This window comes from Ictalurus furcatus, chromosome 11, assembly GCF_023375685.1.
Source record: "Ictalurus furcatus strain D&B chromosome 11, Billie_1.0, whole genome shotgun sequence".
NCBI classification, from domain to species: domain Eukaryota; kingdom Metazoa; phylum Chordata; class Actinopteri; order Siluriformes; family Ictaluridae; genus Ictalurus; species Ictalurus furcatus.
Genome location: NC_071265.1, coordinates 23,095,854 through 23,113,353, shown reverse-complemented (window position 1 = coordinate 23,113,353; position 17,500 = coordinate 23,095,854). Strand labels below are relative to the sequence as shown.

At 45.1% G+C, this 17,500-nt stretch overlaps 2 protein-coding genes across 4 annotated transcripts in view; both read left to right on the top strand.

Annotated features, from left to right (window-relative positions):
- The window catches only part of plxna1b (plexin A1b), a 236,687-nt gene that overhangs the window by 33,747 nt on the left and 185,440 nt on the right, over positions 1–17,500 (top strand). For all 3 annotated transcript variants that reach the window (XM_053636054.1, XM_053636055.1, XM_053636056.1), the window contains exon 2: positions 8,476–9,837. In XM_053636054.1, coding sequence (XP_053492029.1) covers positions 8,683–9,837 — 1,155 coding nt within the window. In that variant the 5' untranslated portion in view covers positions 8,476–8,682. The remainder of the gene's footprint in view (positions 1–8,475; positions 9,838–17,500) is intronic.
- LOC128614606 (collagen alpha-1(X) chain-like) lies at positions 428–2,550 on the top strand. Its single transcript, XM_053636057.1, has 2 exons — positions 428–1,580; positions 1,631–2,550. The coding sequence occupies exons 1-2, from the start codon at positions 1,144–1,146 to the stop codon at positions 2,223–2,225; spliced, it is 1,032 nt and encodes a 343-aa protein (XP_053492032.1). The 5' UTR covers positions 428–1,143; the 3' UTR covers positions 2,226–2,550.

Below are 17,500 nucleotides of genomic sequence, written 5' to 3'. Positions count from 1 at the left end.
TCTCCCCAAGTCTAAACACGTGCGTTGTAGGCTGATTCTCATTTCCAAATTGTCCGTAGTGTGCGAGTCTGTGTGTGTGTGTGTGTGTGTGTGTGTGTGTGATTGTGCCCTGTGATGGGTTAGCACCTCGTCCAGGGCGTCCCCCACCTTGTACTCCGAGTCCCCTGGGATAGGCTCCAGGCTCTCTGCGACGCTGTGTAGGATAAGCGGTACAGAAAATGGATGGATGGAGTAAGCTAGGTCTACTTTGCCTCCCTTGAAGGCATGAACTCCTTCTACTCTGACGCATGTTGAACATTAACTGGCCGTATTTCACCAAGTTAGCCTGTTTTCTTTGCTAATGCCAGGTTAGACTAGCACTGACTCCAGCAGCTATTCCGGCAGGTTGGCAAGTCGAATTCCAGCTAATGGTAAATATTTGCGGAGAGTGAACGAGCTTCTCAGTGTTTCGAAACAGTTTTAGATGAGTAATAGTTACTGTTCACATCAAAACATGACTTCTTTGATTTCACCTGATAAAGTTATGTGTTTTAGGCTGGATACTTCAAAATCTTACTCGATTAAAAGTGACGTTATTTATACTTTCGCTTAAAGTGATGGTTCACCTGGTCGTAACACGTGGACATTCTCTCATGATTGTGCGTTTGTTACAAAAAAAATCCTAAAAAATAAAGTGCGTTAGTGCGTACACAAAGCATTCGTACCGCTTCATAAAATTGGGATTAATAAACCACTGGCATCACATAGATTACTTTTTATGATGCCTTTATGAATTTTTGGAGCTTGAAAGTTTTGGTTAATGGACTGTAAGCGGAGGGAGACGGATCTCCCAGGTTTCATTAAAAATGTCTTCATTTGTGTTCCGAAGACGAGCGAAAGTCTTACGGGTTTGGATCGACATGACTGTGAGTAACTGATGAAAGAATTTTCATTTTTTGGGTGAACTATCCCTTTAATTATCGTTTCTCAGTGCTCAGTCCACCCCATGACAACATGGTGTGAAAACTTTCTTTTGCTTGGTTTTGTCAGTGTTGTCAACATAGCTGCATATACCTGATTCAGGAAAGTTTGTCTGAGATACTGATTGGTCACCCCACCCCTTTGACTATGATGTGAAACATGACATAACTCAGAATCTCAGAGATGGCGCAGAAGGCCACACGGATCGGAAGGTCGGGGGTTCAAGCCCCAGCACTGCAAGGCTCTGGGTTACTGATCGGAAGGTCGGGGGTCCAGGCCCCAGCACTGCAAGGCTCTGGGTTACTGATCGGAAGGTCGGGGGTCCAGGCCCCAGCACTGCAAGGCTCTGGGTTACTGATCGGAAGGTCGGGGGTTCAAGCCCCGGCACTGCCAGGCTCTGGGTTACTGATCGGAAGGTCGGGGGTCCAAGCCCCGGCACTGCCAGGCTCTGGGTTACTGATCGGAAGGTCGGGGGTTCAAGCCCCGGCACTGCCAGGCTCTGGGTTACTGATCGGAAGGTCGGGGGTTCAAGCCCCGGCACTGCCAGGCTCTGGGTTACTGATCGGAAGGTCGGGGGTTCAAGCCCCGGCACTGCCAGGCTCTGGGTTACTGATCGGAAGGTCAGGGTTCAGTCCCCGGCACTGCCAGGCTCTGGGTTACTGATCGGAAGGTCGGGGGTTCAGTCCCCAGCACTGCCAGGCTTTAGGTTACTGATAGAAAGGTCGGGGGTTCAGTCCCCAGCACTGCCAGGCTGTGGGTTACTGATCGGAAGGTCGGGGGTTCAGTCCCCAGCACTGCCAGGCTGTGGGTTACTGATCGGAAGGTCGGGGGTTCAGTCCCCAGCACTGCCAGGCTGTGGGTTACTGATCGGAAGGTCGGGGGTTCAGTCCCCAGCACTGCCAGGCTGTGGGTTACTGATCGGAAGGTCGGGGGTTCAGTCCCCAGCACTGCCAGGCTGTGGGTTACTGATCGGAAGGTCGGGGGTTCAGTCCCCAGCACTGCCAGGCTGTGGGTTACTGATCGGAAGGTCGGGGGTTCAGTCCCCAGCACTGCCAGGCTCTGGGTTACTGATCGGAAGGTCGGGGGTTCAGTCCCCAGCACTGCCAGGCTGTGGGTTACTGATCGGAAGGTCGGGGGTTCAGTCCCCAGCACTGCCAGGCTTTAGGTTACTGATCGGAAGGTCGGGGGTTCAGTCCCCAGCACTGCCAAACCGCCACTCTTGTGCCCTCCAGGGGCTCTGTATCATGGCTGACCCTGCACTCTGACCCCCGCTTCCTGACATGCTGGGGTATGCGAAGAAACAATTTCATTGTGCTGTAATGTATATGTGATTAATAATGACTCATCATTATAGTGATTAGAATATATTGTTCAGCTCTCGTATGCGTACAGGACACACGTGGTCTGTCCTGCGCCATGCCGTGTGTCACAGTGTAATCCGGTTCACGGCTGCAAGTACAAGTGCTACTACACAAGTGTGTGAAGGCTTGATGATGGGTAGTCACATGAAATAAAACATCAGTGCATCTGTTTTCAGGGGTATTTAGAGCAGCTGTCTTCTCAGCCCAGACACACACACACACACACAGAGTGGTCATGCTGGAAGGTATACAGCAGTTGTGCCCTGGTGAATTCTCTCTGTGTGACAGATGAGGACAGAGTTCCAGCTCTGTTCAGTATATTGTGTGTTTTTTGTGCATGACTTTCTCCCCTATGCTCGTTTAGTTTAATTACTGGGATAGTGAGCTGTGTAATGACCGTCTCATCGCTGACCAGCTACTTCCTGTGTTTGCTACTTTTGTAGCCCTCCCTCTATTTTCCTTGTTGTTGAGTCGAGATGTTGTGAATCTTATCAGACCTCTAAAATGCTGCAGAGGTTTACGATCTTATTAACTGTGTGTGTGTGTGTGTGTGTGTGTGTGTGTGTGTGTGTGTGCATACATACATAGTGTTTGCATTTCTGTTTGTCTGTGGGGTTTGAACTGTTTTGAATTGGAATGCATATGTGGAAATTAACAAGTATTTGTGTGTGTGTGTATGGGGGGAAAAACACATTGTTTATCTATACAGCTGTGTGTGAGCATAGCATTTAGTGTGTATGTGTGAATGTGCGTTTTGAGCAGTATTTTCCCTCTCTCTCGCTCTCTCACGCTCTCTCTCCTCTCTCTGAAGCGAGTGCTGTAATTGATATGCCACAAGCAATAAATCAGCAGCCGGCCGTGCCACCACACCCCATTATCTAAGGAGACAGGTTTAGCGGCCTGTCCAGGGGCTCCGTCTGGGTATATGAGGAGTAGGTGTGTGTGTGTGTGTGTGTGTGTGTGTGTGTTGGGAGGGGTGGTTCGAGTGCCTGTGAGAGTACCTGGATGTTGAGTCAGGGTGACGTCCTTAGGGTCAAATAAATGGAGAAGGGAAAGGAGGGAAAATAAAATCATTCCCTGCCAAATCTCACCGTTTCCCATACCCAGTCCTCCGTCTTACAATTTGTGCCCTTGTCATCTATTATCTTTTCTTCTTTTCATCAGCCACTTCCCACTGTCCTCCCCCCCCCCCCCCACCCTCACTACCTCTCTGCTCTGTAAAAAAACAACAACAAACAAACAAAAAAAAAATCATTTGTGTTTTTGACTCCCATCTAGACTTGCGAATAAAATTGCAAATAAAATGTGCTTAAAAAAAGGGAGGAAGGAAATTGAAATTTGGCGAGTCGGACGAAGCAAGAATGCTTTTATGGAAATCGGAGAAGGAGGAGGGTTTTTTTTGTTTTTTTTTTCCCTTCTTTTTTTTTTTTTTCTAGGGAAGAGAATTGACCATTTTCCCAGCTGTCAGTCATTTTCCAGGCACTGTAGCATAGCGCAGGTTTGATAACTACCCCGAATCCGTTTCTCTCTGCACACCATTGTGCACTAACTCTGCTTGCTATAAATGCTTGTGTGTGTTGGGCTCGAGCGCTGATAGCATTTCGCCCATTACTGTGCCAGATAACAACGTGAGTGCGCAGATGCAATTTGTCGCGAAATTTACGGTCTGCTACGTCAAGACTGATCCTCACAAATGAAGAGAAATGAGTGTTGAGACAATCTCCTACAGGTTTCTGCCTCTCCCCATTCTCTCTCTCTCTCTCTTTCTCTCGCTCGCTCACTCGCAAATGGCATGCCTAAATGAGCTTGCTGTCTCTGTGCGCTACTGTTGTTTTTAAATTGACATCTGTTCTCAGTGCATGATGTGATTTGTACAGTTGAGAGCAAAATTAGTTTTTTTTTTGTTTGTTTGGTTTTTTTTTCTTTTTCTGGCAACCCCATTATTTGATTATGGTTGTGCCCGCTTATGTCAAGAATGTATTTACCGTTCTTAAATCGATTTGGATAACATGCCGCGCAGTGATACGGTAAAGTGCACGATCGGGTTCCTTTCATATTTAAAAAAGAAGGAAAAGAAAAGGAAACCTCACCACTGGTACTTGTTGATGAGCGGGTTTTCTTCATAGCCTGTGTTAAGTTTACGACTCTTTACGACGGTGGTGTTCAGAAAAGCATCTTGGAATGCACAACACTTCTAAACCTTGGGGCCGAAGACTGCAAACTACAGGTTCCGCTCCTGTCAGCGAACAACAGGAAGCCGAGGACACACTGGACAGCTGAAGACTGGAAATGGAGCAGGCGGTTGTAAAGAATGGGTATCCGAGTTCCTGTAGCCTCCGTGGCCGCTTGAACCGGTCTGGTTATTCTCCTCTGTTCGTTCTCATCGACGTGGCGCGTCAACCTGCAGTGCTGCTTGCTAGATGGTTTTTGTTTTTCGCACCGTTCTGTATAAACTTTACACACTGTTTGCCTGGAGATCGACGGTTTCTGAAATGACCAAACAAGCCCATCAGGCACCAACTGCCCTACCATGTGCAAAGGCCCTGTTTACACTAGTGCGTTTTCGTTTTAAAATGAAAACGATCCTCATCCAGACTACATGACAGAAAACGCATGTCACTTGGCCATTCCTGCACCCTGGGCATGCGTATACAAGTGTAAACAGGAAGTTGGTTGCTAGTCCAAACCGGCATCGCGTTGTAGGGTTTACGCCACTCGAAATGAGATTCGTTGCCTCTTGAGCACGTGGGCAGCTGCGGTATTTTAAAGTACAGAACTGAACTGCACAATGGCTGCTAAGAATGACAACAAAGCCTGCAAAGCTTGCGGTTCAGTCTCTGTGGTGTTGTGTATACGATCAAGGTAGCGCAATGGTCATATGGTAGGGGCTTGACGAATCAGGGAAGGATACGCAATAATCCAGAAGACCCAATCAGGGGGTGAATGTGGGCGAAGCCACACGTTAGTTTTCAGAAGTCTTTGTTTTGGTCCGTTCACACTGAAACGCGAGGCCGCAGTTCGCAAACTAAAACTGGATCTTCTGTGTTTACGAACGTGGGTCGAAAAACGGCAGAGTAGTGTAGACGAGAGGCGTAACCGTAAAAACAATTCTGCACAAGTGTAAACGGGGACTGAGCCAGTGAGATTACATTTGCCCCCATTCCGATGTTTGATGTGAAGTTTCGCTGAAACCTTTTGACCTGTATCGAGATGATTTTTTTTTGTGTAGGTTTGCTGACATGTGATTGGCTGATTTGTATAATTGCATGAATGACCAAGGGTACAAGTGTTCCTATTAAAGTGCCCAGTGAGTGTGTGTGTGTGTGTGTGTGTAATATATGTATAACATTTTAAAGCTTTTTAACTTCAATATAAGGCTATATTGAGTAGAATTTATTCACATCAATCTCATATTCATGGCCACGCGGTAATGGAACGAGGTCACACGGTCCCCATTTTGGCTTTTCCTGCTGGCGATCGTGCGTCGTTATGAGCTTGTATCTTCCTCTAAAACGTTATTGGAATGCACCCTAATGGCCCGGCGTGTTCGGCATTTTCAGCCAAAGGAATGCCATCACTCGGTCTTTCTTCTTTTCTTCTCTTTTATTTGCTGGAGCTGTGTGGAGTGACGCCACTTCCCCTCCTCTCGTCCTTGGGGATGATGGACAGATAAGACGGCCCTCAATCAGCCGCCGAAGGAAAAGAGGCTTCCGAGATAAGAAATGGGCAAAGAAAAGAAGTGCGAGAAAGAAAAACATTCCTAACTCCTCTTGGCTTTCTCTCTCCTGGTCAGATTTGTCTTATCTCCTTTAAGTTCTTTGGTTTCTCCTGCCCCTGCCCTTACTCCAGTTAGAATTTCTCCAGGTTTTTGTTGTTGTTGTTGTTGTTGTTGCTTCCTGCATTCGTTTTCTTTCCAGCAGTCATTGGGTCATTCTAATGTAAATACAGCGGTACCAGGAACTTCAACTGGAGATTGCTCTACACATCTTAAAACAATCACCGTGTTCCCTAATATCGAATCTTGCTGCCCGGCTGGACTGTTTCTCTGTAAAAAAAAAAAAAAAAGATTAAATACGCCCTGGACAAGGTCCAGGGTTTTTTTTTTTTTTTTTTTTTTGGCCCAGTGATCTAATGAGACGACATTGACTCTTTCACCCTGAAAAGTCTCGGCTCACTAGCATGGATATTGAATATGATGGAGGATATGAGGCGTGGCATTTAGCTACACGTGAAAATACAGACCGAGTCTAATGGATCATTTATACACTTTGACATGCAAAGTGATTAGTCTCCACGGCCTAGATGGATCAAACCAATTCACAGCTAAAATGGCTCAAAAAAAATAGTGTCAAGTGGTGTGTGATACTCTAGCAAAGCCCTTCTTTTGCACTTTATGCGATTTTTTTTTTTTTTTTTTTTTTTTGTTAACCATGTTCAGGAGTGAACAAATGATAAATTTCATTGCTATCCTCACAGGGCAGTTAAAGCTTTATGAATACAGATGTGCATTAAATACAGAAACGAATGGGATTATGACCATTACTACCTTCTAACAGGCTGTAATGTTGTGTACATTTATTCAATTTACAAACGCTTTTATCCAAAGCGACTTACAAGTGAGGAAATACAAGCAAAGCGATATATCAAGCGGAGAACAATACAAGTAGTGCTACTGTACAAGATCTTTTCATTGAGATCTAGAAAAGCAGAGTTGAGGTGTGTGGTGGTTTTTTTTTATTTTTATTTTTTAAATATATATTTTTAAGGATAATGTGTGGTTGGAGTTGTAGAGGTTAGTTAAGTGCTCACGGAAGAGCTGGGTCTTTAGTGGTTTTTTGAAGATGTGACCGATTCTGTGGTCTGGATTGAGGTTAGAAGTTGAGTTCACCACTGAGGGACAGTTAGTTTGAAGGTTCTGGAAAGGGACCTTGAGCCACGCTGAGTAGGAACTACTAAGCATCGGTCATTAATCGTTCACAGATTGCGTGAGGAAACGTAAGCCTCGAGGAGAGTGTTGAGGTAGGGGGTGCTGTTCCAGACAAGGTCTTGCATTTTGTGTATTGTGCGTTTGCACCTAGGACAGTAAGATAGCAAGAAAGATGTTGGTCAACATTTCCACCTAGTAAAAAATAAATAAATAAAAGTTCTACCGTAAACCAGATTTGGTTGAATTGTGAACGAGTAGCGCATGTTGTAGTTAAGTAAAGTAAAGTAATGCATGCTGGGGGCGTGTTTATACGAAAACTCCTCTGTCCTGTTCTTGGAAACTTTAACTGTTACAAAGAGCTTACAGCCGATACTCCTTCCATAATTGTTAAATACATGATTCCTTAAAAAAAAAGTCACGACAATGACGATTATATGTTTTACTTTGTTAAACAGCACGATTTAAAAAAATTATTATTATTACCATATCATTCGTGTTCCAGCCGTGCTGGACTCGGTGCTGGAACTTTTGGAAGTGTTTGAGACGGTCAGTATTTGTACGAGTAGCATCCAGTTTGGTAATCTTCTGAACAGTTGGATCGTGATCGGTAAGGGACTGTGTAAAAAATTTTTTGGGAGATTTGTCCGAATGATCAGTTTGATCAAGTAAGCCCAAAGTAATATGTGTAAATAAAGAAATGTCATGATGGCATGATGACCGATGGAAGAAGATGGGTGACGGAGTTATGAAAGAGCTTTTGAGAAAGCTGCCATATCACTGAAAAGGGTTTATTTTCTGGTACATTACAGCAGTGTGTGTGTGTGTGTGTGTGTGTGTGTGTGTGTGTGTGTGAGTGTGTGAGCCAGGGAGAAAGAGAGAATACATAATCTGCAAAAAGCTCCTCTCAGACACATTGTGATAATGGATGTGTTATGAATTCATTGAAGATAGCACCATAGTGCGTCTGCTGTTGCGGTGGTATCCGATGATGAGTTTATGTACAGTGTGCCTCCTAATCCATCTTGAACCTCCTCACCATCCGTCTTAGTAATTAAATGTTGTCAAGGTTTCGCCCCCTCGGACCACGTTAGCTCGAACCGTTTTATTTAGCATGGATGATGTCGTTGCTTCTCTTGCCTTTCAAGTGTGATGCATAATCAATAGGAAATGTTCCATTTTGTACTCGTGTGTTTTTATGATGATTTTTTTTTTCTTCTTGTCTTGCAGGGCCTGTGGATGTAAAGTTTGTTGCATATGATGCACTAAATGACTGCTTTGAGAAGAGGAGAGAAAAGGACACTGGATCAATAAGAGCACTATTTCTGCACGTTCTTGTCGTTTGGATATATACGTGTGTGTATATATAAAGTACTGTGGTAGGCGATAAGAGACTGACACCGAGCCCGATCTTTCCCTGTGTGGAATAGAGCTGATATGTGGTCTCAGCCAGGGGTACACTGTGCCCTCATTGGGCTGTTTACCCTCTCCTTCGTCTTTTTTCCTTGTGGAAGAGCCACAGAGCCTTTCCAGTCCTTCTCCCCATCTGAATGGGGTTTGACCCACTTAGCCATTCATAATGCCACTGGTGAGGTGTATGTCGGTGCTGTTAACTGGATCTACAAGCTCTCGAGCAACCTGACCATACTGAGGCACCACGTGACTGGCCCAGTAGTGGACAATGAGAAGTGCTACCCTCCTCCAAGTGTCCAGTCCTGCCCCCATGAGCTGGCTCAAACCAACAACGTCAACAAGCTGCTGCTGGTGGATTATGGTCAGAACCGACTCATAGCCTGTGGAAGCTCCTCGCAAGGCATCTGCCAGTTTTTGCGCCTGGACGACCTGTTCAAACTGGGTGAACCCCACCACCGCAAAGAGCACTATCTCTCCAGCGTGGCCGAGTCAGGGACCATGTCGGGGGTTATCATCTCGGAAGGTACACTCAGCAAGCTCTTCATCGGCACTCCCATCGACGGCAAATCCGAATACTTCCCGACCCTCTCGAGCCGCAAGCTAATGGCCAACGAGGAGAACGCGGACATGTTCAGCTTTGTCTACCAGGATGAGTTTGTTTCCTCGCAGCTCAAGATCCCTTCGGACACGCTGTCCAAGTTTCCAGCGTTCGACATCTACTACGTCTACAGCTTTAGCAGCGAGCAGTTTGTGTACTACCTTACTCTGCAGCTGGACACCCAGCTGACCTCGCCAGACGCCAGCGGGGAGCAGTTCTTCACCTCCAAAATCGTGCGGCTTTGCGTCGACGACCCGAAGTTCTACTCCTACGTGGAGTTCCCCATCGGTTGTACCAAGGATGGGGTGGAATATCGCCTGATCCAGGACGCCTACCTGAGCAAGCCAGGCAGACAGTTGGCCAACTCTCTGGGGGTGTCTGAGAACGAGGACATCCTGTTCACCGTCTTTTCTCAGGGCCAGAAAAACCGGGCCAAACCCCCGAAAGAGTCGGCGCTGTGCCTCTTCACACTGCGACGCATTAAGGAGAAGATCAAAGAGAGGATCCAGTCCTGCTACAGAGGAGAAGGCAAATTGTCTCTGCCTTGGCTTCTGAACAAGGAACTCGCATGCATCAACTCGGTAAGTCCACACTATGATGGAAAAAAGACTGCAGGGGTATTACCATTGATTTGCATACGGAGATAAATAGATGCGTGGGTAGTTGCTCTCCAAGGAACTGTCCTACATTAACATCCTGACATAAGCTCAGTATGCAGCTGTTGTGTAGATGTATCTATTTCTGACGCGTGCTGTTTTGACTGGGTATAGCCTACTTAAAACAAATCTCTGTGTAGTTAACAGCATGACTCAGACCTGCATTGTTGATAATTAGGAGTCATGATTTTTAACTTGCTTTTCTTAACGCCGAAAAAACGACTGTGTGGGGCGTCATAACTCTGAGCTCGGACCGGATTGTTTATTTTTAGTTACTCCGTGATCAACCGGAATGCTCCTCGCGTTATTATTGTCGGAAGAGCCGTCTCTCTATTCAGCGTCCAACACTTCTGTTGTTCACACCTCTTGAATTCTGCGTGTAGGGCAGTTCGCTCGGTCCATATCGGTGACCGGGCGTGCCAGTCACTTGGAAAAATAGTAGTACATAATAACGGAAGCGTTGTCGTATATAGATGAAATCAATTGTACATTGATCGGACAAACCGAGGGGAAAAAAGATCGAGTGAACTGTTTCATTGAGCGTCGTTCTGCCGTCTAAATGAAGGTCTCTCGTTTACCGTGGCGGACACTTAGGCTGTAATGGACTAACGTTAATGCGATCACATTGACGGTGAACTTTAGAACCCCAAGCAGTCAGTTTTATGCTTTTTAAATATTTATATCGATTCTACCACGGCGATATTGAATTCTCCGTTCTGATTGGTCGGAAGGTGGCGTTTTTAATGTTCTGCAAGGGTGATATTAATGCACTCGTTCGAATGTTTTTGTTTCGTACTTGGTGACGAGTATGGCAGACATTGTGGTTCTCAACCAGGGGGGCGTGGAGAGATTGGAAGGGGGGAGAAATAACCACAGACAGGGCGTCATTTTGGGTACTCGGTGTATTTTATTGCTTTTCAAATAGAACGTGCATAAATGGAAAAACGTTGCGTTCCCGCGCCCTCTGTATTTTCGTTTTGCTGGTAAGAGGCGGAGCTTAGCCTGTCTTTTATCTAGCGGTCAGTGCAGACCAGTGTTGCCAACTTAGCGACTTTTTGGACGAACCTTAGCGACTTTCCAAATATCGCCAGTACTGTCCTGCAAGCGCGAGGTCTCGCTTTCCCGCTGCACTCGCACCTCTCTCTGCGTCTGCTCTGTTCGGTGAAGGGCCGAGAGCCGGGGATTTAACGACGTCCTGGATAACGAGACGCGCCCTTCGTCCCAATTTGCATCGTTCGTATGCGAATGTTTTCAGAATACAAGATGAATGGACTGCAACATGTTTTACATGGAAAATAGTCCACGTTGTTACAGCCTAGTTCTCTTGTTCAAAGTCGTCCTAGTGTTCAGGAACGTTTTATATCATTCATGTTCCACACCTGTCCGTTATATAGGTTTATAAACGTTATTTAAAAAAAATAAATAAAATTTATGAAAAGTAATAAGGGAAAAAGTACAAAAGCAAAGAGATGCCTATCTATCGATCAGTAACAGATTATAGATTAGGTTATAAATAGTTTTTATATAGAATAAATAATTATACCTGGTCTCCTCCAATGTGTGTGCGGGGGCGGGGGGGGGGGGCATGCCATATCATTGGGGAGGCTTGGGGGTCGCTTTAGGTACAAAAGGTTGAGAACCTCTGCGTTAAAGGATTAAAATAACACGTGTAATGATTGAATTGGTGAAGTTTCTGTGTGTGTTCTTTAGCGTTTTTCTCTCTCTAAGGAGTCACCAGTGCTAGCGTTCTGTAATAGTCAGCAGTAGAGCTGTGAAGCCTTCAGGACCGAACACTTTGCTGGTAAGGGAACGATTGTTTATAGCTCATCACCGATGTTCAACATTAACTGTAGGTGCAAATAGATAAAAATCTAACGTTTCATCCTCTCATAATAAAAGGACGAATTGTTAGCGGATCGCTGAGGTATAAGAGGAACGAAACGCGTAATGCTAACAGCTGTCCTCTTCACATTGGATCATTTTTGTATAAGAGTACACAGTCATTGTGTTTTGTTCCTTGCGTTTCAAATACTTTTATTTCTTAAACGTGTCTCATGCTCCGTAAACGCCGTGCATGCGTCACCGGCGAAAGACATTTGTCTTCTGCACTACTATGTTGAGAGTGGTCCCGTCCTAGTACGTGACTAATCACGTTCATTTTGAGGAGACTTTGGGGAGGGGGTTGATTTTGCCTTCAAGATGCTTGTAGGTTAAACACAGGACTGTAGGCTTTCGCTAGCACATCCTCTCTTGCTCTTTCTCTCGGCTTTTATTATTCAGTCAGACAAGAAACATCATTAGTTATCATAGTTCAACTGACTAGATTTCTCAAGTCACTCTTTCTCTTTTGCTCCCTTGCTCACTCACTTAATTCATTTAGAGGATCTTGATCTCGTCTTCTCTGCCATCAGAGTCCTCAGGGACCAGGCTCGGTTGTCGTCGTCTCTTTCATTCACTCTCTTAATCTTTTTTTTTCTCTCTCTCTCTCTCTCTCTCTCTCTCTCTCTCTCTCTCTGCTCACCCCCCTCCCCCCCCCTTTCTTTTCTCTCTTGCTCATTCTCCGGGTGAGATTTAACTCGGCACTCGGAGTTTCACGTGAACCCTTTTTTTCTTTTTTTTTTTTCTTTTTCTTCCCCTCTTGCGTTTGGAAATGCTCTGTTCGTTTCATTTCGGTGTATGTTTGCCGTTTTTCAGCAGGTTTTGTTGATCGCTAGGGAAATCACTGGTGTTTGACACTTTGTCACAATAGATTTGGGAGGTTATTAAGTAGGGGTGGGCAGTATGGCAAAAAAAAAAAAAAAAAAAAAAAAGAATTTATATGACGTTACTTGACGGCATTTTAAAATATCTCCGTATTTAGGCTCGTCAACAAAATAGAGCAGTGGGTGTGACTTTAGAAAAAAAAAAAAAAAAAAAAAAAAGAGAAAAATTCCTGCTCCTGCACCACTCCTGTAAAAGCTGTGCCCGCACCCATCCACCCATCCATCCCACCAGTCAGTCTACCCATTCCCTCTCCCAGTTATTTCTGTTTGTGCCCACTTGCAGTACTTTCTAATCACTGGGACAATTTCATAAATATAAACGAAGGGTTTAGCTTTACTGGACACACTGTTTTCACTTACGGCGTTCGCGCTACTTTCTCAGGCTTCACTGCGTCCACGTTAATCCGGATGAACTTGAAAACCCGCGTCTTTTCCTCTACGTGTTGGCCTTCTGTCCACACGGACGTTTTTTTTCCACGGTCAAATACAAAGCATTTTCGAAAGTGGAAAATATTCCAAACTATTCCAAAGCGATGGCGTATTTTTAGTCATGTGACGCGTTCAACTCCAGACAACAAGATGGTGGCGATGTCGTACCGCGTCCGGTTGGTCCCGTTTGATAGCTTTGTTAAAGATTAAGGTCACTTTGTACGAGCTTGAAATAAACGACGCAGGCCGAAGCTTCTTGCGCGTGTACGGATGCGCAGTATAGGGGCGTGCGCGCTTTCAGGCGTTTCGGCGACTACGAGCAGTTTTTGGAACATGTACGAAAAGCACCGGTGTAGACGGCGAGCGATTTTAAGGTGGAAATGCTGTTTTCGGATCTGTACGATTTAACGAAGATGTAGTCTTGGGCTATCGGCAGCCAGGAGCGATCGCACCGGAGGCAAATTCGCTCGAGTAGGTCAGGCCTGAGAGAAATTCTCTTCCAGTAACCCTTCGTTTCGCCGCGTGCCAGTTTAAGGATGATGGACTGTGGAGGAATTATATTATTAATTAGTGGTCACATCGACTATGTGCTTTCCGTCTTTACCTCCTCATCTTCATTGCTGCCTGCATAGAAACAAAAAAAGGCCTATGCTTGCAAGTTTTTCTTTGGGTCCTGGGGTTTATGGATTCCCAGCTCGGACACGTAATGCCACACTTACATGAAAATCTTAGACTTGCTACAGTCTTTAAAGTGTACCTAATTATGCTTTTTCAAATATTACCTTTCGTGTAGTGTGTTCTAGAGCTGTGTGTGAACGTAAAAGTCAAACGGAGTGTTATTGACTCTCAAAAGAAGGAAGCGATTCTGAACGGCTGAAACGAGTCGTTAGTGATTCCAGACTTACTTCCTGTACTAACCTACGTAGGTTTGTAACGAAGCTCTACCTCTGGTCTTGATTGGCTGCTCGCTGACAGACGGAGCTGAAACCCGTTATAGTAGTGGGCGTTTCCTTTTTGAAACACGCCGACGGCGGTAGTCGGGCTGCACGATTATGGCTAAAATGATAATCCCGATTTATTTTGATGAATATTGAGATCTTGATTATTTATCACGATTATTTTAGGGACAACATTTTTTTTAAAATTTTTTTTTTTATTGCATTTTCACATTTAAATAAACAGACCACTGCTTTCACCTCCATGTCGTGCAACATTCCTGCGAATGTACAAATCTTTGCATGAAATTAGACTGCTCCTTAAAGTGCATCATCTCGTAGAAGCAAAATATAAATAAAATGGTACCCAAAATATATCATAAGTAAAAAATAAAAACGTCATGAACCAAATGAAAATGTGAAATCAAATATAACAATACGCAACCAAATGAAAACAATTCAGGCGAATGCAGAAAAGGTAATAATGTTCACAGGAGGAGAGACGCAAGGCAAATCACCCAATAGAGCGGTGCAGGGATGATGTCATTTTGTACCGGAACCCGGAAGTTATCATCACACCGGTTCCCTCGACAAAAACCCAATAGGATTTTCCCATTGGCTTTTGGATTATTGCGAAAAAACAAGCTCTGCGATCAACAAAAATTTACACCACTAACATGTTCTGTCCATCGAGATCATTTTCACAAATCAGCACAACGTTTATGAAGTTTGAAGCCTAGATACAATAGGCAGAAATAAAAAGCTAAGCGTACACTCTAAACGAACTACGTGAAGGGAAGCAGCAGCGTACTCCTTCTGAACAGTTGCTAATCTTGATCATTAAGTAATTCCTCACCAATCAAAGAAGTTTGAATTAAACCCATCTTGTAGCGTTGGCATCATTATTAATTTACTCCGCCCGACGCCGCTGTGTCTACACGAGCAGGTGAAAGTTCGGGTCATTTCGCGGGATCAATAAAAGATGGCGGTTGTGAGATCGGAGAGTTGAGAGAAGCAGATGATGTACAGTGTTACTCGTCATCATAATGGCTTCTCTGCAGTATTCCCACACATGTTCGGTTGACTGAGGCGATGAAAAGCAATGTGAAAGTAACAGTCGCGCGGTGTAAATGCATTTTAGACTTCCTGTAGTTTTTATCCCGATTGTATTATACAACTCCGAACAGGTCACTCGCACCGGTGCGAATGAATATTTATTCACAGTCGCACAAAGTACTTTTCAGTCGCAAACGCGAGTGAAATGGTCGCACTGTAGAGCCCTGAGTTTATCTGCAAAGTTTTCCCCTGTTCGACGTTACAACGTTTAACGTCCCCGACAACCTCCGTAGTGCCGTTTAGCATCATGCTAGTGTCATGATTTCCGAAGCGAAGCTAGCAGCTCGAGCGCTAAAATGCGAACACCGTTTCCGGGTTTTGGCGCTACGAAACGACGTCGTCCCTGCGCCGCTCTATGCTGATTGGCTGTAAGTGTAGGAAGCGCTCGATTTGATCCGCAGTGGAGTTTCCTATGAGCGGAGGACGCACTTTAAACGTCAATATCGCAGTCGATCGTGTTCGTTTAATCGTGGGCAGTCAAAATCGTCATCGCGTTCGATATTCGATTAATTGTGCAGCCCTAGCGGTAGGCCAATCACAACAGACTGGGACAATCTGACCAATCAGAGCAGAGTATGCGCTCGGAAAGGAGGAGTTTAGAACGGATCATTGAACGAGTCGTTAGTGACACTGGGGGGGATAAAAGGTAATGCTGCAGTATAAATTATGAGCACAAAGTGTTTTTTGACCTTGGATGCATCTATTGTACGAGACCTCTAAAACAAAATTAGGCACATTTCAAACCCATAATAGGTGTTCTTTAAGGTCTGCAACAGCGATTCTGTTAGTACAGGGTAATATCCAGAATAATGTCCTATTCATTGATTGGTAGCTGAGTAACACTGAAGTCAGTCAATGTTATAAAAGCACTAATGAATCTCCACGGTGTTCTCATAAGTGTGTTGTGATGTAATTTAATTGAAATATCAATGCTTGTGTAAATGTATCATATTGCCTAGCCCTATTATCATGAAATCAGTCATCAACCACTAATGTAGTGTGTATCTTCTAGTGTGTGTGTGTGTGTGTGTGTGCTCGCTAGAGTCTTGCAGCTGACTGCGTCTTTATCACCCACCCCTAGGGCTAAGTCACATGACCACCATATAAATTCTTGCTAGTCTAGGAGTAGGCCTCATTAGTGCACTGTGGCCAGACCAGGACTGAGGGCATGCAGGGCAGAGTGAGCGATGATGGACGTCTCTACAGAGGAACCGAGTGTAGATCTGGGCTCAGTCACACACTTCCTGCAGTGTGGTGAGTGAGTGATGTCCTGAGCGCTGCAGTGTGCACCGGTGACGCCACACTGAAGCCTCCACATCAGACCAGTAGGTATTGGCGTATTGGCGCAGAGTTTAGCTCACTGCGGCGCTGTAAATTACCCAGTCAATAGGTCAGAGGTCAATCTGTACTGAGCAGACCTTCTCAAGCCACTGATCCTTATATGAACTTGGACCAGGCTCTGATTAGCAAAGCACTGCAGTGTCTGCATCATTGTGTGTGTGTGTGTGTGTGTGTGTGTGTGTGTGTGTCCCGAATGTGTGTTTCTACATGAATGTGTGTCTGGGAATGTGTGTGTGTGTATTCATGAGCATGTGAATGTGTCTCTGTGGATGTGTTTGTCTGTGTATGTGAATCGTGTGTGTGTGTGTGTGTGTGTGTGTGTGTGTGTGTGTATATGCCTCTGCCCGCATGTGCGCATCTGCATGAATGTGTGTGCATCAAAGCGAGGGGTGTCCTGTGTGTGCGCGTGTGTTTGTTTGTGTGTGTGTGTGTGTGTGTGCGCGCGCACGCATACATACATGCAGGTGTGCATGCTACAGAGTGGAACATGATTAATTGCCTCACAGCTCCCATTTTGGACCCTTCTCAAATGCAGTCACTACACACACACACACACACACACACACACACACACACACACATGCAGAGGGAGAGGGGCAGGGATTGTTAGTTTATTATTAGAAACATGACCTTCTTGCAGCAGCAGTGTATGGGAGATTCCCGTTACCCGAGAGAGAGATCGTGTGTGTGTGTGTGTGTGTGTGTGTGTGAGAGAGAGGGAGAGAAAGATGGAGAAATGAATAAGAAGGATTTTGGAGGTAGATGTTTGTGAGAACATGTTTGTGTTTGCACCATCATTTTTGCTACAAGGTGTGTGTGAGAGACTGTGTGTGTGTGTGTGTGTGTGTGTGTGCAGTTACAAGTTGGCTGCTGAAGTGCTTATCTGCTCCTCACACACTCTCTCGTGTGCACATTTGGAGCTTTAATCTGTTAAATTGTTTTCTGTAACACAGGCCACTCAGCTAAACGCTCCAGATTACACTCCTTTGATTGCATTCAAATCCA

Excerpts from the sequence above, each read along its gene's own strand:
- LOC128614606 (XM_053636057.1), top strand. The coding sequence starts at position 1,144 with ATGGCGCAGAAGGCCACACGGATCGGAAGGTCGGGGGTTCAAGCCCCA. Across the intron at positions 1,581-1,630 it reads TCTGGGTTACTGATCGGAAG|GTCGGGGGTTCAGTCCCCAG; the intron begins GTCAGGGTTCAG and ends ACTGATCGGAAG.